The sequence below is a fragment of the Anopheles moucheti genome, chromosome 2 (assembly GCF_943734755.1).
Source record: "Anopheles moucheti chromosome 2, idAnoMoucSN_F20_07, whole genome shotgun sequence".
NCBI classification, from domain to species: Eukaryota; Metazoa; Arthropoda; class Insecta; order Diptera; family Culicidae; genus Anopheles; species Anopheles moucheti.
The window spans coordinates 44,223,205-44,246,681 of NC_069140.1; the positions used below are offsets into that span (position 1 = coordinate 44,223,205).

The 23,477-nt window shown below is 40.5% G+C and overlaps 1 protein-coding gene across 6 annotated transcripts in view; it reads left to right on the top strand.

Annotated features, from left to right (window-relative positions):
- The window catches only part of LOC128296909 (complexin), a 162,732-nt gene extending 143,274 nt beyond the window's left edge, over window positions 1–19,458 (top strand). For 4 of the 6 annotated variants that reach the window (XM_053032434.1, XM_053032435.1, XM_053032438.1 and 1 more), the window contains 3 exons: window positions 10,754–10,886; window positions 13,214–13,240; window positions 17,039–19,458. In XM_053032434.1, the coding sequence (XP_052888394.1) occupies window positions 10,754–10,886; window positions 13,214–13,240; window positions 17,039–17,112 (234 nt within the window). In that variant the 3' untranslated portion in view covers window positions 17,113–19,458. The remainder of the gene's footprint in view (window positions 1–10,753; window positions 10,887–13,213; window positions 13,241–17,038) is intronic. The other 2 variants (XM_053032436.1, XM_053032437.1) reach the window with 1 other exon arrangement.
- The last annotated feature ends 4,019 nt before the right edge of the window (window positions 19,459–23,477 follow it).

Genomic DNA, 23,477 nt, shown 5'->3' on the forward strand with positions numbered 1-23,477 from the left:
CCATATCAACTACCGGTTATGGTCGATTAGGAAAACGAGACCAAATCACATTGTCTATCCTAGTGTCGGTTTATTGGTAAATTGAGTAATTTAATAAAAGCATTTGCTAAACATACGCTTCATATAGTGAAGTAAATTAAAAATAGTGCTTTCAAGCAAAAATATATTATCTCCACGTTATGTCGTGCTGTACTAACATTGGGTATTCCACCTTACCATAACGTCACGGTAAATATTATTTCAGGCTATGAAAACAATTATACCTTACAAAGTTGTCCCAAATTTGCTTCGACCGTGACTGGAAAATGCTGCGTGACGCTTAAATACTGTCTGATGTTTTGATGTTCCATCGCCTCTTCAGCGTGCGCTAACTTAATTTAAGCGCACAAAATGCTGTCAAATCAGAAGTATACTGTGGTGGTTACTCCTGTAACGAAGAGCATAAAGCACCAGCAAAAATTTTCTATTTCTGAGAAAAAAGCAAGTTAAAAGGCTGTGTTTCCGTCCGTACAAGAAACCTGGACGAATTTTCTTTCCTTTATGTTTTTTTTCTGCTGAGGTTAACCGTATAAAACACGGCGTAACGCAAGAAAAGTGAAAGGTTCCGCCACTAGTGGAACACATCGCAGCGAGGTACGAGAACGTTGCGACTTGAGAAACGCACCAAAAAAATGCGTACGTAAATTAAATTTTCCCGCCCAACCATTTCCCTTTCTTTCTCTTGTACACAATCTTCCACCATACCACAACAGCATCACAATGGAGTTTGTGAGCTTTCGAGCCAAACACGTCAGTCACAAACAGTGGCAGGTGAAATGGTTCCTTTCGTTCACCTGTCCTAAAACACCTACACTGTAGGTGGGTTTTCAGCTTGTTATGCGTTTTATATTCCATATTTTCGCAACTCCACTTGGGAGAGTTGCAGTCAACTGAAACACACAGTGTGACGGGTTTGAAAGGTTAAAGTTCACTTTAAATTTGTAATGTATCCAAGTTTTGATTTATTTGTTCGCTGGACATTGTTTTACATATATAATTAAGAGTGTTACAACTTGCTTTTAACATTCAATTAAGGTGTTGTGATGCTATTCATACTGAAACTTGCAACAATTGGTAACGTCATGCGTAAATCAAAAGTTTAACAAAAGACCCTTCTTAAATCAATAAATTTTCCAAGGTAAATTTTGCGCTTAATCCACCATCTACATTGTTGAACTAGCGTCTGCAGATGAAAGTGCAAATTGAAGCGAATAATCAGATGTAATCGAACATGACGCCGGCATTTTGATGATGGCGTTAAAATGAGAATAATTTAGCTTCCACTCTGTGTGCGAAGCGCACAACTGAAAGGGCAGGAAGAAGCGCACCAAAGAATACACTCTACCACGGCAGAGTTTTGTACTCTTTTGGGGGAATTTTTTTTTGCTTCATGCTCCAAAGGACACACCACAGCATTCTGTGTCGCTGGCTGCAAACACGATCGGAGGGAATTTTATTGCCAATCGAGCGTAAAAATTATCCGAAAGCATCGCGCTGGAGCAGGGATGCTTAATATTAGTTTCCTTCTTTTTTGTGTTTGTGTTAATATTGAATCAAATACAAGCCAATGTTTCTTAAAGCGTTTGTTCAAGCACAGCTATTTGTTATTCGGTGCATGTCAATCAAAAAATTGTTTTTGGTTAAGTTTCACTGGGGTGAATCCAAATGGATCATTGAACCGAATAAATAACTCTGGATCTGGATAATGAAGGCTGATATTTCTTCAAAAATTTAACATTCGTTCAATATCAAATCTCTCAAGACGAGTGTATAAAGATTCCTAAATGTTTAAAAATTCAGAAATTTTAGATGATTCTGATTTTGTTGAGTTGCTTTAACTTCTACGATAAACAACAAAATGCGAGTAAAAAACGTGACAAGAGATCCATGAAATGTAGAAGATGGACCTTATTATCGGAGCTTTTTACGGTGTTGTTTGCATCAACTTGCTCAAAAGTTGAGCCAAATTAAGAGTCTCAAGAGGAGTTTCGTTCATTACTACAGCAACTCTCGTTCCATCATGAACAAACTCTTACGCAAGCGTAGAAAATAAAAGTTAGATAAATGGTTTTGATAGCTCAATTGAAAGTTTATGTCGCATCATACAAACGCACGATGCAGAGCATGCCGCAGCATGAATGTATTTTGCCCGCCAGCGCTAATAAAGCGCCAGTTCTGTCGTCTGCTTTGTACCGCGAGCCCTAGCAAAAGCTTCCATTTTGTAGTGGTGATGTTGGTCCTATTTCGATGGCGATTGTTTCCCGTCTGTGCTATTTGCTTTTGCCTTGCGGGGCCACAACTTTGTGCCACGGCCGGTCAAGACGAGATGGTTGTGATTAATGACTGAACGCGGCATACACAGCAAGAAAGTTGAGCAGAATAAAATCGGGAATGTTTGTTTTTCCCTGGTTGCGGGAAATCCCCATTCCCGTTGGCCGTGTTTAGAGCGGTTGGTTTTGGACACGGTTTTTGTATGAAAATTAGAATTAATGGCCGAACGGTACCGCTGATAATGCTACCCCGGGGGTGTTGTCGGACGAAGCCAAACACCGCGGTGGGGCACGAGTTTAATCAGAGAAATCAATTTTTCCATTTTGCAGCCAAAAACCCGTAACCAAAGACAGTAAAGTACAAAATGAAGCCCAAATAAAGCACAGCTCTGCACACGCTGCGGACAACCGGCAATGGATGGAAACGTTCGTGGGAACCGTTATACTTACCGTTTTGCTTCGAAACCATGATTGATAGAGGTTACCACGACAAAACACAACGAGATCATACCGACAAACCCGTAACAACAGACACGCACACTGTCTCCCACACTTTCGGTCGTATTTTGCGTTCGAAATTATTAGACTTCACAACAAAAATAAACCTTATTTCCCATTCTGGGCTCAAACAGTTCCTCGAACCCCAAGCACCAAACATTTTCCCGAACGTTGGATGGCCCGATTCGTTATTTACAACCGACACCTCGGCACCGGAAAGCGTGCACTTTCCACAACCGTGCCACCGAGAATCGCCACGGATCGTTGAATAATTTATCGCAATCAAGCGCAGTTCGGTATCGGCGTGGGCCTTTTGCCTTATCATATTCGCACGGCTGGTTCGTGTGGGTGGGAGCCCCACGCCAAGCTAATGCCATTTGTCTCGCCGAAGGTTGGCGGGAAAATCAGATCCTAGCTATTCGGATCCTAGCCCAGTGCTGTGGCACTGTGCTGCTCAGCCGGGGCTGCCCCTTTGGTATCGCGAATCGACAACGTAAAGTCTTAATGTTGGGCGGGCCGGGTTCATAGCGCAAGATGGTGATAAATTATTCTGCAGCATTACACCTTTACCCATACACTTTTGGTGAAATTTTGGTGTGACTTGCAGCGCACCGCGGTTGGTTTTAAATATGTAGTTCTGTCCCAGGCAAAGAACAGACAGCAGACAGCACCGGAGAACGGGGTTTGGAGAACAAATATTTTTTGGCAGAAATTTGTGCTCGCTGTGCAGCAAACGAATCTTTTATGTTGTGATAATAACGCCGCAATAACCGTAAAAGGGCGCTACCCATAAAGGGCAATGTAAATTATAAAACTTTACCCGTTTGCTGTGGATAGCAATGCCGGGCTGACCATAATTTACGTTGTTCTTTTACGGCGGCGAACAGTTTTCTTTCTTCATCGGAAAAAAGGTATTCCGTGCTGATTTGACTGATTTGCTTTTTTCTTCCGTTCAGTTTTACCACAACCTTAGCAACCAGTACGCTTATTACTTGGAAAATATTCCATGTTATCGTGGCTATTCTTTCTATTCTCATTAAGTTTAATGCGACAGAACGAAGATACTCGGTACAATCTGGTGTGTTGCTTTCTGCCTGAAACTCGCCATCAACAATATCGTCCGGAAAGGGGTCTGGTTTAAAGTTCTTTTAGACAACTAAAACACACGCTGTACGGTTTGCCAAGATTTCTCACGGTCTTGCATGGTCCTAGCGAAGAAAAAAAAACAACCCCTCCGTGGTTCGTTAACACCGTATCCGCTCATCCCATTGGGATCGTTTAAGGTTAACTTTGCCATATTTTACCACGTTCACAGGCCATTCGCATGTCGAAGTACATTAATTTTACTTACCTTGGTCGGTAAAAACCTTTCTCGTTGATGCTGCTGGCGCGTTGGCATAACACTGGCGTGCTGGGTGCAACTGTACCATCTGGGGAAAGCCAAGTAATAAAGGATAGCCCCGTTTCATGCTGTCTATTTTCATCAACGTTCGCCTTGCCCGAACCCACCATTAAAGTGGCATGGATTTTTTTTTCCTTCGTTAGGATTCTTGTTTCGAATCGCTGTTTCTTCGTTTGTTTTTATAAAACAAAAATGTATGCACCTTTCCTTTCATTCTTTTTTCATTATTTTTTTTCACCAGTAAAACCGTGTGTTATGCTTTACACTTTTTGTTTTTGCTACGAAGGCTTTCCATTCGATCCCGCATATTTTTGTGCGATTGTTTGGATTCCTTTACCTTTCCTTTGACTTTCGTTAGCTTTAATTTTTTTTCTGTTTCCTTCGGTGAATAACGAAAAGTGAAAGTTTAAAGTGAAAGTATAAAGCCCAACTCTCGAAACCGACCGCAACAGTGTAATCAGTGTGGCTTCTGGTGTATAAAGGAAACTGTTGGTGAGGAAGCGGATAGTGAACGCTCCGATTCGGTGTATGCCTACGCGTGGGATTAAATTGACTCTAGTAGGGAGTCCTTTCATACGAGAGACTCCCTAACGGAGTCAGATTGATTCCGGTAGGTTCCACGACAACAACAAGCTTAGTGAATCTGTGTGCAAACGATTCTCCGTGCGTGTGTTTTTGTTTTATAGCTTGTTTGTTTTTTTTTTCTTGCCTTCTTTGAAGATTCGTTGACACTTTCTTCGTTTTAATTTTTTGATCCGTTACTTTGAACAATGTTTATGTTGTTTAACGATGTATGAAATTATTGTGCAAAAATAAAATATCAAATGTACTCATGGAGACGCATGGTCGTTTACACTCCGCGTAATGGAGACGCCTGGTTGCCTATACACTCGTGTAATGTGATGATGGAGACGCTTGGTGTTTTTCAACGAATAAATGTGATCCTGCGTATTATTTCTCAACATGAGATAAATTTTATGCTGATGAGCTATATTGATGGGATGCGGAAGAAATAATAGGCCTAATTTCATCTACCTTTCCTCTACACCTGCACCCACCGTTCCCTTGCCTCCTGCCTCCTATCTGTCATCTTAGTACTTCTGCTAAAAGCTCAATTACGCAAGAGTTTTATCTGCAACATAAAACAACACATCACGGTAATACGCCAAACTTTGTTTCCTGTGGTCGTGCTTTACGCTTCGGTCAATCTTATTATCCGACATTATTCATTACATTACTTGCGGCAACTTACGGTCTGCGTGGGATCAAAAGGTCGCGCAAACAATGAACTGTGGCGTGACATGATACGTGCTGCCTGTAATAAAATATTCTCCCCGCTCCATGTTGGTTGGTTTAGGGCTGAAATAGATGGGGACTTTCGGTTAGCACTCACATGGTCTCGGTGATTATGATTAGGTGCAAGGCGGCAGATAAATATTAAAGACCGGGAATAAAAATTCAACAATAAATGTCATAAGAAGGATGTTTACCTTGCTGACATGCTTTGCAAAACACCTGAAAGTATGCTGTTAAAATCATTTTCGTTATGATAAAGATATAACAGTGCCCGCATGTCGGCAACATTGCATTGTGTGAGTGCAAAATTCATTTGAAAGAAAATACACTTGCGTAGCTTTTGTTATTGATTTATCTAATTATCCAAGTGCTGTAGAAGTGTGCAGCTGTAGCATGCATTTGTGCGCTTGTTTACCAGGTATACAGCTTTGCAAAACTGGAAAAGCATACCCGTCGGCGCAATGGCTTGAAACGGTGCAAACAAATTGGAAAATGTCAGTCCAATCCGGATTATCGTTGCAGCTAAGCCAACGGGATTAGTTTGAAAAGTAGAACAATGCTGCCGTATCTTTTTCTGTGTTCATTGTTTTCACTCGGAAGTTTACATTATAGGCCAACGCTGTTAGCCAAACAGAGTTGAAAAATACGATTTTTGCATGCAAAAAAAAAAGCTTTAGACGTATTCCGCGTGTGTAACAATATTCATTTCAAAGCTTTTATACCTTTTTTGCTATCAACAGCTTCCACAGAAGAGCACTCCCTTAACTTTGTTAAAGGTTTTTTTTTCCTGTGGTTCATACCATTGTTTTAATTTTTGAAACAGAAATCCATCACAAAAGGTTATAAAACAAAAGCAGTAAGCACCACAGAATGTCGTATTATTTTTAACGACACGTTCGAATGGCACTATTAATCAACGCGGATGCTGGCAATTCATTAATGTTAATTAAAAGCAATACGCCTGACAGGAGCGTGACATCCACGCAGTAATATTGCACGGATGCAAATCAATTAAATGCATGTGCTTCATCAGTGTAAAAGCGTGTAACAAAGCGCTCTAAACCATCGACAGCATTACAGTCCAATGTTTAGCTATCAAATCCATGCATGATCGCTGAAGTTCATGTATCTGTGGAAACCTGTGGTTCCGTTGACAGGTTAAAAAGTGTTCAAACAACACACACTGAACCCATCGAACCCCGGTGAACCCGGTGTGTAATCGAGCAATGTAACAACGGAAGCTGTGTTAGTATGGGGCGAGAAACGTTGCACCATCCACTTGAAACTATCCGTCACGTGTGGTTAACTGGCTTCATGCGAATGGTACTCGCACGAGGCTAAGCGTTCTCGGATTTGCATGAGCAATCCCTGTTCCGGCTGGCGAGGATGAATAATGTATCAAGCTGAAACGGAGAGCACCGGGCGTTCGGGAAGCTCTACTGTGAACGGTGCTGCACTCGAGTGGGTACGGGGTATGAGTGTATTTACATCTACTGCTCTTCAGTCGAGAGGCTTCCTTAAAAGGTCCGGATGGAGACGTGAAGACGGCATGTCTGCTCGCTAATGATTTCTGCAATCAAACCACCATCGGACCATCATTGTCCGTTCCATTGAAGGAAAGCCCTCCAACCTTGAAGGATGTCTGCTTTAACAATCTCGCCGCTGCGAGCTCTTCAAACCGGTGTTTGATGAGCAGTACGTACAGCAGAACTCAGAGTTGCTATCTGTCATTTTGCACATTCTCGATCCTGGCCGTCAATACTCGCTGTGAGGTGAATTTTGAAATAGAGTTTGGAAAGCTACCAACGAGAGTTATGAAATTTATCTGGAATGAATTTACAAAATAATTTAAAAAAATTCATGAATACATACGAATTGTTCTCAGAAAACGTGGTATCAGCGCATTTTAAAATTTGACAACAATGTCAACTCTCCAACTTTGAAGTATACACGAAATGACACCCAGGTTTGACTTATCCAGATATTCGAGATCTCCAGGAGCCACCTTAACAGTGTGTTTCGAAATCTACCTTTCATTGTAACATATCTTCGGCTGGAAGCCATTATGAGGCTATACGATGGCTAAAGTCAATAAAATGTCTCCATTTTCATTCACCACCAGATAAATTGCAACACTACATTATCAATCTAATACGTCTCTTAACGATGCTAACACGTTCATTAGGCTGCGCGGAGGAACATTTCGTGCGCTACAAATTACACGAGACAGCGGCCAACCAGGGCTGGCGAACGCTCATTTCCTAAGCGAAATCTGCCGCCATGCATGAAGCGCCCGTGTTTGTCTTAACGCTGTCCGACACAATCAAGAACAACATCGAACAACCGGATGCACGGGAAACCCGTACCGGTGCGCTCGGGATCGCTCTGATGCTGCCACGTTTAGCCATGTGTGGCCGCTTTTGCTCCTTCGCTTATCGCACACTCCGGCACACGCGGAGCATACCATCGTACCGGCGTTCCTCCGTCCCGCACGCATACGTGCCAGTGTCAAGCACTCTCGTGCGTCTAATTTAATTATGAAGGATGTGTAATTAAAACCATCCCCGGGGTTGGGTTTTGCGGAAGGGGGGCAACACAAAGGCAAACAATTTTGTCACAGCACACAGCACAAGGGCTTATCGGCGGTCGCCCGTCAACACTGGCAGTAGTTTGGTGAAATATGTTGCACTCGCAACCGCCGTACACTCGGGCCGTACCCGGCCAGCAAGATGGATTATTCGTGTGTCTTATCGGCAGGACGAGCACATTTGTTTAGGGTTATGCAACGAAGCGTACCAATGCTAGACACCGATTTGCCTTTGTAAGGTAGTTGCATTCTCACTGATGTACCGTTAGCAATTTAAGCTTTCACGTCGTGAAGGTACTGAAGTAGGTCGAGCGCAATTGTTTTATGAAAATTGTTCATTCTGGGTGACACGGTACAGTGGGGATGCAGTGAACAGGGGTAACGAATCTCCACGAATCAGCCTACATGCTTGCTTGTAGATCCATTAATATCACTGCTCGTTTCATTTTTAATCGTAAGAGTGGTTGGTGAAATTAATCTTCCATTTGTACCATGTTTTTTTTTGGAAGCCACAAACAAGTACTGCGTTCTCGTGTATTTACCTGGTGCAAATGAGATGCATATACGGAAGAGAGAAAAAATCACATACGAATATAAATATCAATCGTTCGGGTCTTATCCACCCGCTTCCCTGCAGCTCCCACAGATTGAAATTAATATGAACAGCGATTACGCGATATTTCCCAGCTCAAACGTTAATACGCTACGAAGCCCGGTTTGGTTGAGATGAAGCAGTCAATTGCAGCTCAGGTGCACTTTATTTTGCTTCCATCATCAGCGAACTCAGTCGTACCAAATTTTAATTAAAAACCGGCCCACCGAGCCTGTAAGTCAAACCATTGCAATATTATCACCCCTGAACATAATACAATTCAAAATAAATAATTCCCAGTTGCTCTGTTCTTCACCGGCACAGATAAGCAACATTTAATCCTTGCGCATTTAACCCACGCGCGCCATGTCAAAAATGGCAAACGACCAAATGATGTCGTAATCGGTGGACGAACTTTTCCGATTAACACTAATCCCACTGGCTGTCAACACTCAATGTTGGCTTTTTTTTTAAGGAAAAACTTTTTCCCCTTCTCCATAGACAGAAGAATAAATCACACAATTAGACGGTCGATTTATACCGTAAATGTGGGAAGAATGGGAATAGATCGTTCAATTTATCGTTCGCGTCACTGACGGGCCCAATAGTTTCCGACAGCGCGCTCGTCGGCGTCGGCTAATGTGCCGCGTAAAGTGCTTCTGGCACGTGATTATGTAACGCCACATTGGTACCGTCCGCACAATCCGCTGTCGGTGGTGGTGTAATCGCTTTCCGACACCTTCCGCCAGGGTGAGCCTAAAAGCTGACGGTGATTTTGTCTCCCAATCAACATCATTGCCGGTTCGTTGGGCAGCAGATATTGCGTTTGCCGTACCGTTCCACTTAAATTCCACCTGGCAATTGCCTTGGACTCTACTTTTGTGGTCACTTCTGGTTCGATCACCGGGAGCATAGGTTGACGTCACCATAAAAAAAAATTCCAACCAAACAAGAAAATGTCTCAAAAAGGACTTCGAACGGTGCAAAACTGTGTGAATCTTACCAAATAGGATGACAGAATTTACGTTAATGATCGTATTCCTTCGGGTTCGGTGATGGCGGAAAATAATGGTGATTACGGGCAGCATTGGTACAACGCGTGGGCAACACGCTAGTAATGATGATGATGATGATGATGATGATGATGGTAATAGGTGCAGGGCCACGAGAGCTGACAAAAATGTGACAAATCTGACAAAACGGAGCTTTTGTCACTTTTTGTGAGCTTTTGTCAAATTTTGGTTTGTAGAAAATCCACGAAAAAAAGTTGACAAATACATGACAAAATGTTGACAAAATTTTGACGTTTGCTCACAACGACAAGTGCTACCAAATGTAAACAATAAGGTACAATACAAGACATAAATGTAGCACCGCTTGCTAATTAAGGCATTAGGTTAATATTATTTTTCTGCAGTTTTTCGTAATTTGTAACGAAAAATATTTTTTATTTTGCAATTAAATTACATAACCATCATTTTTAAGCGGATTATAACTTTCAACTAAACATTATTTTTCAAATCTCTTTACATTTTCAGAAAAAAAACTGAGAAAACATTTATTTATTTTTTTGGTAGCGACTGTCGAAAGCTCTTTCGACCATATGTCTATTTTTGTCACTTTATTTTGTCAACGAGTACAATTGTGCGCGCGGCCACGGTAGATGTAGTTTTGCGCAGTTGACAAGCTGTTTTTGTCATTTGTCAAATTTGTCACATTTTTGTCAGCTCTCGTGGCCCTGCACCTAATGATGGGTATGGGCATGTTTGCAGCCTAAAAGAAATCTATTTACGCTAAGTACCTTCATGTGGTGGGGCAAATCTTCGGGAAAGGTATGGAAATTTTCGAAAAAAATGAACGATCGCCTCCCTCTCAATGCGACCGTCGCTGTGACGGTTACCATTATGTATTTTGTAATCGGACAAAAAGCAGCAAAAAAACCTAGTAATACACAATGATTTACAGCAATCATCCTAATAGACCAATCTGGCGCGTCGTACTCCACGCTCGAAAACCACATTCGCTAACCACACACACACATTCTTGCTTCACCTTCGTTCTCGTTCCAGTATAACATAAAGAAAAAGGAGGAAATCGTTGAACAGGCACCCCAGGAGGAACCGAACCCGCTGATGCGGAAGAAGAAAACGCCCGAGGAGCTGGCGGCCGAGGCGGAACAGGAGGATCTAGACGACTTCACGAGTAAGTATTGTGGTCGTGCGCGTACCCTGTTCGGTCGCTTTGCCTGCTGGAAGTAGAGTTGAGGCGAGCGCCTCAAAATGGGCTGGGAAGCACACGAAAAAAAAAAACGAAGGCCAACACTTAGGAACACTGTTACCCAGCGTAGTCATACCATACGCAGTGCATTTACCAAAATCCGGCCATTTGCATTTGAGTGCGAGTGCAGGGGTATCTTAGTGTTGTAATCGTAGTGTTTTCCCAAGTCTCCCATAAACAACAGCAACAAACAGCAACTCTTTCTCCCTCTTACACATACACACGAATGGGACACATTTGACACTGTTGTTGTTTCGGGGACGGCAAACGACATATTATACACGATGGGAAAACCACAAATGACAGCCCAGAAAATGAAGCACAAATGATTTTACCTCAAACAGATAACGAATAATGACAATAGTGCGATTTGCCTTCCAGCCGTATGGAATCGAATATTTTCTTTTCTTTTACCTATTATTATGTTGGATTTTGTATATTTGTTGTAATGTAATAAAAATGTATTTTGTTCTGGTACGTTCGTGCTGTTTATTTTTTGTTTGGTGCTTTTTTTGGGGGGTTTCCGCTTTTTTTCGTAAACCATTTAAAAAACGTGCACCCTAAGTGATCGTGCTTTCGATTGCATCGATATTGGCGTGTGAAATTCGTTGTTGGGGTCGAATTGTTGTTTGAGCCACAACTGAAACTGATCAATAGTTATGTTACTAATTTCGAAAATTGATTTATGAGGTTAACAATTAATAATTTACATTGCATACCCTTTAACAACATGAACTATTAATCAACATTAATATAGTAAATAATAGTAAATCAGTACAGTCTTCAAAATAATTTACAAACCAACCAAATTAATTTATTCATGCAAATCATTGCTTAGAGTAAACTTAATACTTACGTTTGTTTTAAATATGTGAGATACAAAATTTGCAATATACAACAATCGTAGAAATATAGGACTTTAAAGATTACTATCAGTCATTTAAATCTTTTTTACATCGTATTAAGAACTTTCGTCAATTTGTTTAAATTTAAATTTTAAAAACCTGCAAATATGTATTATTTCAATATATTTTTATTTTACATCACTGATGAATGTTTAACACATAATTAAATTTAAAACGATCAGCATTAAACGACAACTCCAACAGCGATTATACCCTGGTACTAATTATGCGCCTGTATGGTATGCAACCATCTACACGCCCACGAGTCGGGTTGTTTTCAAAATGTTTTACACCCTCTTTTTGTATTCGCATTCTTTCTTTCTTTACCATCTTATAATTTCATTCATTACACGACAAACACCGTTTCACCATTTTACAGCTCGAGTGGAAAGATCACTTTACAGATCGTAAAATATTCGCTATAATAGATTGTAGTTTCCACTAGCCGCACCACAACACGGGCTCAAACGATATGGCATTAGTCTAAGTAAATGTTAATGTTGAGCACCATTTAAATGTTGTGATGATGCATTTGATGTTATTTACAATAAGCGGCAAGCTGATACGAACCATTACTCGTGTGTATACCGTAGATTAGATCGAAAAGCTCTGAATGTCTAATAGTAAATAAGTGACACGAGTGCAAGTTGACTAAACTTACTGGCAAGCATTCACGTTTTGCGCGATGCATATTGAGTATGGGTTGGATTAAAATTTTGTGTTTATTTAAGTGGTTCATATGATTGGTTTTCAAGTTTTGGAATTTCACACTACTCTACAGAAAACGGCAACATACTACCCAAGACCCTTGACAATATTAGGTAACATACTTCCGAGCTTACACTAAGCAAAAGGTAGCTTTATTATTCCTTCTTATGATAAGAACAAAATGCTACTCCTTGAAGATTATGTAGATGCAAAAGAACCGTATTGCCGTACAGTGTCTATACAGAGTCGTACACCGAGAGCAGAACGAAATTAGAACACCTATCACGTCCCTGTCCTAGCGTTATGTCTTCCTTTTATGTTTTGCTCACACTCACACACCGTAGCCGTCTCAGTACGACTGATCCTTTCCATTTTGCACCGGTAGGAGCGCTCATAGGCTTCCTTAGCCTCCGACCATGCCACACGTGCACACTCTACCTTCATACCACCACTCTGGACAGATTGCTACACTCTACCCGGCATACCTTACCCCATCTGCCTTTCATGGGCGCTCACCCTACCCTCCTCCAAAAAAACACTCCACCGATCCCGTCACACCAAACACATCCACATCGCCATCGAACGCTCATCGAATGAACTACCCACCAAAGAAAACCATTTTGATCCCGTTTCTTGTAGATGGCGAACCATCAACCGGTAACCGAAGTAAGTAGTAAGATATTGTGTAGTGTAACACTTTCTGCTAAACAAAACATTTAAAAAAAACTCTCCAAGAGATGTTGTTCCATTTTTTCTCTTCTACTTACCTTCTGCCCTGTGTTACGATCCTCCCCACTTATCTTCCCCCTCCCAAACCTCGCCCCTACCATCTCTCTTTCTCTCTCTTTCTTTCTCTCTCTAACCCCGTAAACGATACCGGGGGATTAATATCGTGCCCATGTTGTGAACGTTTTGCCGTACTCACTAATATCAGTGTGTGTGTTTGTATTTGTGTATAGTCCTTCAACATGTTGACTTTAATCTACCATAACTAACTGTAAACTTTCAACCAAATAACCTCACCCTCCCAGGCTAGAAGAAAGCGTAACTTAACTAAAAGCAAATCCTTTTCTCTTGAGCGTACAAATGGCATATTTAATCGCCCTCGATCGTGACTCGCCCGATGAGGTCGTAGTTCTCATCGTGTTTCCATGAATCTCAGATAGCCACCATTACGATCACTAATATCAATATCTAGCAGTTGTTACTTTCATTACTGTAATTGTCACTAACGTCACTACTACTACTACTACTACTAATGTCACTGCCATGACACTAAAGCCACCATCGATCAAAACGCTCAAGAGAACAGCGATCCTCGCCAAAATGTACAACGATAGGGTTCTCTTTCTCTTTCAAGTGTATGTTGTTACGGTCTGAGTAAATCTGTTTCACGGTTTTGATCACAAGTTGGGAGCACCGTTTCCTAGCCGTGACAGTATTTGCTAACAATAAAGCGACACCTAGCGGTGAAGCAGATGATGTGCTGTATGCTTTCTTTACCAGTTAGGTTTTATCCTTTTTGTCCTAGTTTGTTATTTTCTTTCTCCTTTTTTTGTATCTCGCTTCATACTTTCGTCTCTTGATCGCACTTTATCTTTCTCTCTCTCTCTCTTTTCTTCTTCTCTCTATATATTGTTATATATTGTTATAGCTTTTTTCCCCTCATTTCAAGTTTTGTGTCTGTCTATTTTAACTAGCTAAATGAATCGTCAGTTTAGCTGTGGTACGATCATTCACATATTTGCAGCTCTGTTTCTCACGTACCTTTCTTTCACTTTGTTAAACTTTTTGTCCATCTTTTCCACTGTTTCTTCGTCTTTTTTTCCCTTGCGGAATTTACTAACCGAATTTACTAACCAGCTATGTTCGTTTTTCAACCACTTTGTTCTACGTTTTCAAGTTCAAAACACACACATATACACACTCGTTTCGTTGTTTCTCTGTGTATGTGTTTCCGATAGTTTGTTTACTAGCATTACTTAACCCTTTGGACTGTTTGGCTTTTTTCTTATCCTATTCTTTTATAGTTCGCCAATCCGTGCCGATTGGCCGCTGGTTTTATTTAATACATTTCTTAACGAATGAACATTACCTCCCGGGTCAGTAATTGTGAACATAACTCTACTCAAGCCACAAAAAAAAACACTCAAACTAATATTCGTAACTTCAAACTACACAGTGATACAAACCTTCTCTTAATCACCAAATCTTTTAACCTTCCGAGCACTGTTTATTTCCTGGTTTTCGTACCACAAAGAAAGGGCTGCCAACTGTTATGTTGTCCTCTTAGTTCAGAATCGATCGCAAAGATTCTTACATTATCGGTTTGCTTCGCGCCTGTTTCGATTTTTTTTTCCTTTTTTTTATGAAAACTGTTCGTTTGGTTTGATATTTGTTCCTTCAATAAGGCCAAATAAGGTAAAAGTTTCAATTTATTTTAGCGGATTACCGAAATAGGAATTTCTTAGATTGCTAAAAAACACATTACGAAAGAAAGAGAAAGAGACATAGAGGACAAAAGAGAGCGAAAATTGGAGAGAAAAAACAAAAACTAATTTTATTCCCCTTTAAAAGCGTCTCGTTTTATTTATATCCTTTTCTATAGCAAATAATCTTTTTTAGAGAAAGAAACATACTTCAAGGCGGCACTTTCTTTGCAAGTGGTTCATTCAATATCTTTCTACCTTCTTCTGATATCTTTTGCTGGCCAGAGTGCTGGTGATATACTAATGGTACATCATTTCTATCATAAACTACCCATTCCATCTTATACCATCTTGATGCAATTCCTATTTTTCCTATTCTGAACTTCTTCCCAGTGTCTGTCTATCTATCTGCTTATCTATCACACCTAACGATTCACCACAACTACCTTACTCAACACACCACATGCCCATAGTGTTACGTCACCTCGTTTTGGTCTCAAGTCTGAATGTTTCACCATTAAGCGAAATACCACAACAAAAATCGTTATCGAACGTGTCATAAAACGTGTGTTGTTAAGTGCTTCATCAACATGAAGCACTTAGCTAATCAATGACATAATGATACCTTGGTTGATAATTAAGTGCGCCAACTAGTGCAAAGGCACTCCTGCGTCACGGACATCACGTGCGAGTTCGCAACACTAGATGCATATGTCCGATACCACACCGATCAAAATCGGTGGCAAAAACCATCACCCCTCATATAAACCACGCTGTCAAGCAGCAGTCAAGGTTCAAGTTGGCATTATTGGTATGGAGAGCGCACGGTTTGACAGATGTGTTTATTTCATGAGACTATGTAGCACAACCTTTCGATGGTGCACTATTGCGCGAGTGTGTGGTACACAACTGGGTCACTGTTTCGGACACCTCAACAACGCAAACACTGGTGGGAACACAGTTCAAGAGGCATTCTGTGCCTACTTAAACTATCAGGTTTTTAAACACTCCAACAGCCAATCGTTTCAAATGGGTCACTATTACACGCGACACAGACGGTAGCGGGAGGGTTATGCACTACTACTGCACAAAACATACCGAGATTCCTCCGAAAATCGTATGCGCCTGATTAGAACGGAGCTAATAAACTGCTGAAAGGAAATCATTGCCATACAAGTTGCATAACTTCGGGCGGTTTGTTATGCGTGTTGCATACTTTCAGGCAACTTTAATGTGCGAATTGATTCTTATTCAGTTTTGCGCCATAAAAAAACATAATTTGCTTATCTTTGTCCTTGTTTGTTCTGCCTCTTAACTAGACATGCCGTCCATTGAACACTACATGGTATTACAACGAAAGCCCGTTAAAAACACAATAAATTAAGTTTCTTTTATTGTTTTGTGTGTGAGTTTTTGTTTACACAATACACCACTTAATGGTTGGCTGTGACTGTCGCTGTATGTGTATATGTTGTTTTTTTTTCGTTATTCCCAACAATTAACTTCCTCACTCACTCTCTCTCTCTCTCTCGCTCTGACTTGTCTTCCACTTGTCTATCACTGTCTCTCCTTTCCATTAGCTGTTTATGTGTCTCTCTGTTTTAAAGATTTTTCTGCAAAATATAAATATGTTTATATATTATACCCTAGCCTTTGCTGCTCATCGCATCTGAACAGCTTGTGTTACATAACAAAACGTGCAGACAAACTCTATATAACCGAACAAACAGACAAACAAAAACTCTACACACCCAATGGCTGTAAGAAACTGGCTGGATGCCAGTTACAGCTATATTGTATTTCTAAGCGAACGTGCGCAACCATTTTGCTAATGAGTACATGTTTTATCTTCTCTTTTTTCTCTATTTCCTACCACTACTACTACTACTTCTACTACTACTACTACCACCACCCATTACTACTACTACTACTACCTCTACCACTGCTTCGCTACGTTACCTTTGCTCAACTAACTCACCAAACATCTGCTAACCTCGTGCGGCGTATCGACCATCGCATCCTTCCACCCGGCCAGAGTTGAAAAACTCCATAGAGACGCAGGTGAACGAGATCAAGACACAAATCGAAGGCAAATGCTCCTTGCAGTGATTGTGCAACGTATCGTGCGTACTCTACCAACCAAGTATTCAGTAATATTTGATGACATCAGTCACATCAACACAGTCACATAACATCAACACACACCCGGCGTGTACAGTGTGCAGCAGACGAGTCAGACCACCAGGCCAAATGTATGTGCAGCGATCGTACCAGTTAGATGAACCAGTTGCAGAAGTCAACCCCTGCACAGGGATCGATCGAAATGGTGGAGCCATTTGCTATATAAGGCACACAGCCGTACCAACCTAAACAAAACCTCATCCCAGCACCTCGACAACGTTCGAGCAGGAACCTGACAGAAGAGCAATAACTGATCGTACATCGGTGTGAGACGAAGGCAACCAGTAACACGTGTGATGAATCTCACATTCTCCCACACAGTTGGGAGAAGGAATTATTGCATCCGATTGGAAGCATCCGGTCTGTGTAGCTGCGGTACAAAGATTCAGCAATTTAATGCTTCACCAAATTTAACTGGTACTGTACAACAACGGCGACAAAGTCAAACTGACTAACACACACACACACGTACACCCACACACACATATTGTACACAAGAACCAGCGTCACCGAAATGAAAGCCAAACACGGAAACCACACAGAGACACACACCCACGCACCGGACATTACGAACGAATGTGTGGAAGGCTTTCGGGACGGGCGCGTGCATTCCACCATGAAGTAGTTGTGAGTAGCCAAGCCCGTGTGCAAGGAAAACCAAACAAACGAAAATCCAACGGAGAGCAAAACAAAAGTAATAAAAGAAAAATATTCCCCAAAATTGTTAAAAAATATTAGGAGCCCTTTGCGTAAAAAGGATGAAAACAAAACAAAAACAAAAAAAAAACACAAAAAAATAAACCACTTAGCGAAGTAAAAGAAAAAACAAACAAACAGTAAATTAGTAGTGCAGTAAACAAAAGTAAAGTAAAGAAGGAAAAAAAAGAAATTGAACTTACATCAGGCAAATAAATAAGCAAAAATTGTGATTAATCTCCCCGAAACAAAAAGAAGTAGAAGAAGAAGCGGAAGAAGAATACACACAACACACAAACGAAAGCTTCGACTAACCAATGGCAGAGGGGCAGTGGAAAACTAGAAATGTGGAAAAACTTTCGTTCTTTCAATACTATACAAAGCAGACAACACTCTGTTTCTTCTATCTCAAACAAAAAGTAGACTTTCACCCTTCCTCCGTATAAAAAACACACACACACAATACAGAGATTAATGTAAGCTTTGTTTTTGTAGAGAAACAATCGTTATCGCATCATGACGTGCCGTCGTGGTTATGTTAGCAAATGCCCTTTTCCGTTGAGCTTTCTGCACGAAAGCGTTGTTGATTACGTTGCTCTGTTTGCGATTGCTGAAAATTGTATATGCTTGATTGGCCACAAGACGACGAAGATGAAACTTACAAACAAAAACAAATGAACACACCTTTCGCGAGATTCCTTTGGGGATGGTCGTGTAAAGGGTACAGAGATGTAGCAACTACATCAGATCGGTTTCAATGCGTTGCCGGTTCGGGTTTTTCTTTGCGAAGGATTCGAAGCGACTTGGAATCGCTTTTCCACTATTTCCATGCCACGGTATCGCAAAACTTGTCGGTGTTGTTTTCATTTGTCCTCTAGTGTGGCTCGTGTGCGCTTTGCCTACCACTTCCGCAGGAATACTACTGGCGCGTGCACATCCACACACTACTGTCCCCTGTGGACAACTTTCAACCAGCTTCACCTCCTTTTTCACTTGCTACGTTTCTCTTGCTCTCTGTCTCTCTTTCTCTCTCTCTCTTTCTCAGTCTATTTCTTCGTCCTTACCTTTACAAACCCTTAACCGCGTGGTAAATGTTTGTGATAGAGTTCCAAAGTGATAAACAGAAACAAAAATGGCAGACGAGTAGAAGTGCTACGCACTGAGAGCAAGAGCAGTGGGTGTGTGTGTGTGTGTATGTCAGCGGTTTTTTGGAGCAAAGAAGCAATGACAAGTGCCGCGTCAAACGGTCGAAAGTGGTTGGCAAACTTTATTCTTACTGATTCTCCAACAGGAAGCGCAAATCCCCCGCATACGCTGCTCTAGCGCAGGGCAGCTGCAATTAAGAGTCATAAAAAATAGTAACCATAAACGCCCCGCCTCGGCAAAACCAACGGAAGCAACGCGGCTCGCCGTAGCGCTTGTGTGCGTTTGTGTGTGTGTATGCTTGTTGTGCCCACCGGGTGGCACATTTCGTGTTAGTTACAAAAAGAAGAAAAGAAAAAAAAACACAACAAAACCCAAAAAAAAACACATATTTTTCGCGTTGTCTTTTTTGATCGTTAGCCCAGTTGATTGAAAGCGTTATGAAGTAATGGAAAGCAAAATAAATAAATACATAATAAAAAGAAGAAGAAAAAAATGCAAACATGTTTTAACTTTAGCGGCAATGCAGCAAGTACTATGCACTTATCAAAGCAGTAACTAAAAGCAAAAGAAAGAGAGAAAATACATCAACCCAGACACTTACACACGGAACTGGGACACAACATTTCAAAACGAACAGAAAGAAAAGAAACAACCATCTAGTGAGTGAAAGGAATACAAACACCTTGTGACAACTTGTAGAACATTTAGCAAAAGGAAAATACGAATGCAAGCGTAAACCGTTAGAAAACAGCAAATGATAGCAGCGTGTGGACAAAATGTATATTTAGTGCGAAACAACAAAAACCAAACCCATAGTAGATAAATGAATGCAAGTCGAAAGAAAGCAACAGCGGAGCGAGTGAAACAAAAAAAAAGAGGGACAACAAAGCAGAAAAAAACTTTAGCGTTATTATTATTAAACAAAAAATATAGCTTGAAATTTGTTGAAAATTTAAATATGAAATTGACAACCTGCAGAAACGGGAAGCAAGCAAAACAACAAATCCGCAAAACCAAAAACCGCAATACGAAAAAAAGGACAAACAACTGGAAAGAAATAAAGAGAAAAACACACACAGTTTCGGTGTAGTTGTGAACCAGTAACGAGACGATCTCATCAACAAGCCCCAGACACCTTTACACACACATACATGTACACGGAAAAAACAGGCGTCTATGGAAAAATGGTGGAAATGCAGCATGTTAACCATGGTAGACAGGAGAAAATAGACAGCAACTGACAGCAGCTGGTTGAAAGCGCCTGTTGTTGTGATGGATCGTATGATGGACGTCGGACAGGATCTTTGTTTGCTCACTTACTCATAATTCCACCATAAACCCCACCACTCCCACCCAAACCCTCGTCACAAGTGGGTTCGACAGGGGAAAAACGATGAAACAATGGCAATATATATAAATGTATGTACGTTCGAATAAAACTTCCGTTCGAGGTTTGAAGAAAGGGTTTGCAAATTGAAAAGATGGCGACATTGGCGGCAACGCAACAAGAAAACCCTGCAGCAGCCACTAACCCTGTTTTCATGTTGCTCAGTTATATGTCTACTTAAATCTGTTCTCCCCGTAACACCCATAGTCCCGAAAACTGTATGTTTTGTGTTTTCGTGTTGTTCACTGGTATCGCTGTATCACAATCTGTCCTTCTTGTATTACCGTACATGTGCTGTGGGCTTGTTTCTCTGTCTTGTGTGTGTTCAAGCAGCTCGTTTTGTGGGATTTTCCCATACACACACACACATACACACACACATACACACACATAAACATGGACACGCATACCAACACACATTAATCATTAATAAATCCTAAACATCGAATTGCAGCATGTTCAAGTGCACTTCCGAAGAGACAGTGGAGAGGAAAATTCCCAGAAAGAAAATAAAAAATCACACAAATCGTGAGAGCATAATTGTTGATAAAACACGACAAATGATAATCGTGTACAATGGATAGTAATCTGTTTTCCTTGCGAGCTAACTACTTCCTCTTGGCGTAGTGCCCATTTGTCAGAAGATGTTACTCAAAACTGACGCTTCTTGGCGTCTTTGCTGTGTGTACTATTTTTCCCCCTTATGCGTGTGAAATATTTCAAGGTTTCGGTGTTGAATTATTTCACATCGCTTGATGAACGTGGCATCGATCCTTCGGTTTCCGTTTTTGACAGTTTACTACCTGTCAAACGCTACTCTGCCTGCTGCGATTACTATTTACTGTTGCATTCTTCTACACTCCTCACTGGCTCTCACATTCATTATCCTTTCTTAATGCTCTCGCTTTCGCATACACACACACGCGCGTGCGTTTGTGCATTTTCTGTCGTGTCGCGGTTGTTTCGTTTTGTTTCGTTCGTTCAATTATAGTTGAACACGATCAATGTGTAAATGAGCAATAATATAACAGTCGGCAAATATCCTGTTTGCAAAAGGAAGCGAAAGTTAAGAATTAATTAAAAGGCTAGCATGAAACGCTAGCTAAATGTTACATAAAGAGGAAAATTAACGACTAACTTACTTCACACCTACACACACACACACTCACACACACACACAATCGCGCGCATTATGCACCACACGACGGTTTAACCATGATAGTTTGCGTAATATCCGTATCGCTGTCAATCTATCTTTTACTAAAGCAAAATGACATCTTTTTTCAACTTCATCGCTTCCGTTTACTATTTTCGGGTGAATGTGTTTAGTTCATTCTATACTCTCTCTTCTCGCTTTCTCTCTCACTCTCTCTCTCTATCTGATTTTTGTGTGCATCTATCACTATGCCTATTGATCCCGTGCGTGTGTGTGTGTGTGTGTGTGTGAGTATGTGTGTGCAAGTTTGTGAATGTGTGTACTAGTAGTGAATGTATATTTCTAATAATGACGAAGCAAGAAGAAACATACAGACCAGCGTTACATTCGAGTGAAGAAACATATAAAAAACACACCCGAACTCCACAACCATGTAACGCTAAACATTGAAAGAACAGAATTATACACATATTACCCAAAAAACACATCTCGCATTTAACTAATTACATTAACATGGTATAAATAAATCGTCACAAATTCGCCAAGATAAAACAATAACACACAGTTAAACAATGTTATGCTAATGATCGGAGAAGTGAAGAAAAATACCGACAAAACACAAAACCACACACGTACACAAAAGCTTCCACAACCGTGAATCGTTTGCAAAACAAGAAGCGTATATATCTTTCTATCTCTATCTCTCTTATCTTTCGATCACATTCTAATCTAGCGCTAATGGGTGAAACAAATTAAAAAAATCGTACGAGTGAATATAAAAACAGCAAAACACAGCAGAACTAGCAAACAAACAAACAAACAGGAATAACTAGTTGAACAGCAATGTAGTGAAGTAAAAAAACGATATGCTTTAGAGACAAACATAAACACACACTCAAAACTGGTTAAGGAGAGTGAAAATACAGGCAATGTTAAAGTTAGCGTTTTGATTAACAATAATCCGATCAAGCGTTGTCAAATTTCATTCGCCGTTTCATTCGCTCCCATTACTAGATCGGTTTGATACTTCGTGATATTTACTCTTTTTTCAACTCGTATTTTTATCCTTTTGTTACTTTATGTACATTTTCTGTATTATTTTCATCAAATACAGTTAGTTTTGTGTGTTGTACAGATTATTTGTTGTTTTATGCATTTTTCAATGCAGTTTTTAAAACAAACTTTAACATTTCTTCAGTATTACTTTTAAATCTAAAATCTTAACGCATCGAAATGTATGTAAGCTGCTAGTTCACTCACTCCTCAACACAAGCATTTTTCACCATGAAGGATACTGCGACCATTGTTTACACTCCGATCGCTATCCCCGGGTTTCCCTGTTCCGTGCGCATACCCTCTTCACCCGCTCTTAGCAATATCGAAACAAATATATATAATAAAAAATACATAAACATATAACGAAACTACATATGTGAACATATTTAACAAAAAAAACAAGAAAAAGAAACCAGTACTATCAAACAAACAAAACCCAAAACACACACACATCGGCATACAGAAACTTATAGTGAAATAATCGAAGTGCAGTGTGTTTTAAAGTTTTTTCCTGTGTGTGTGCGTGTATGTAGTCAAGCAATGCAACTCACTCCTGTAGCTTTACATCATTATCCCGTCTGTTGTTTGCTGCATAAACAAGCACGATCTAACAATTTCAATGCTGGCTTCTTCGCTCCTACACATTCTAAAAATACAGAACATAAACAGAACAAGATTTCGAGTGAAACTAGCAATGGAAGAACATGTAAGAAAACATAACAGAGAAAAACAAAACAAACAAATCACTATACAACACAACCACTGTATGCGCGAAAGACGCAGAGTTTTGGCGAGAAATAGCAACAAACTTACTGAACCAAACATAAACCAGAAAACATTAAAACCCAGCGG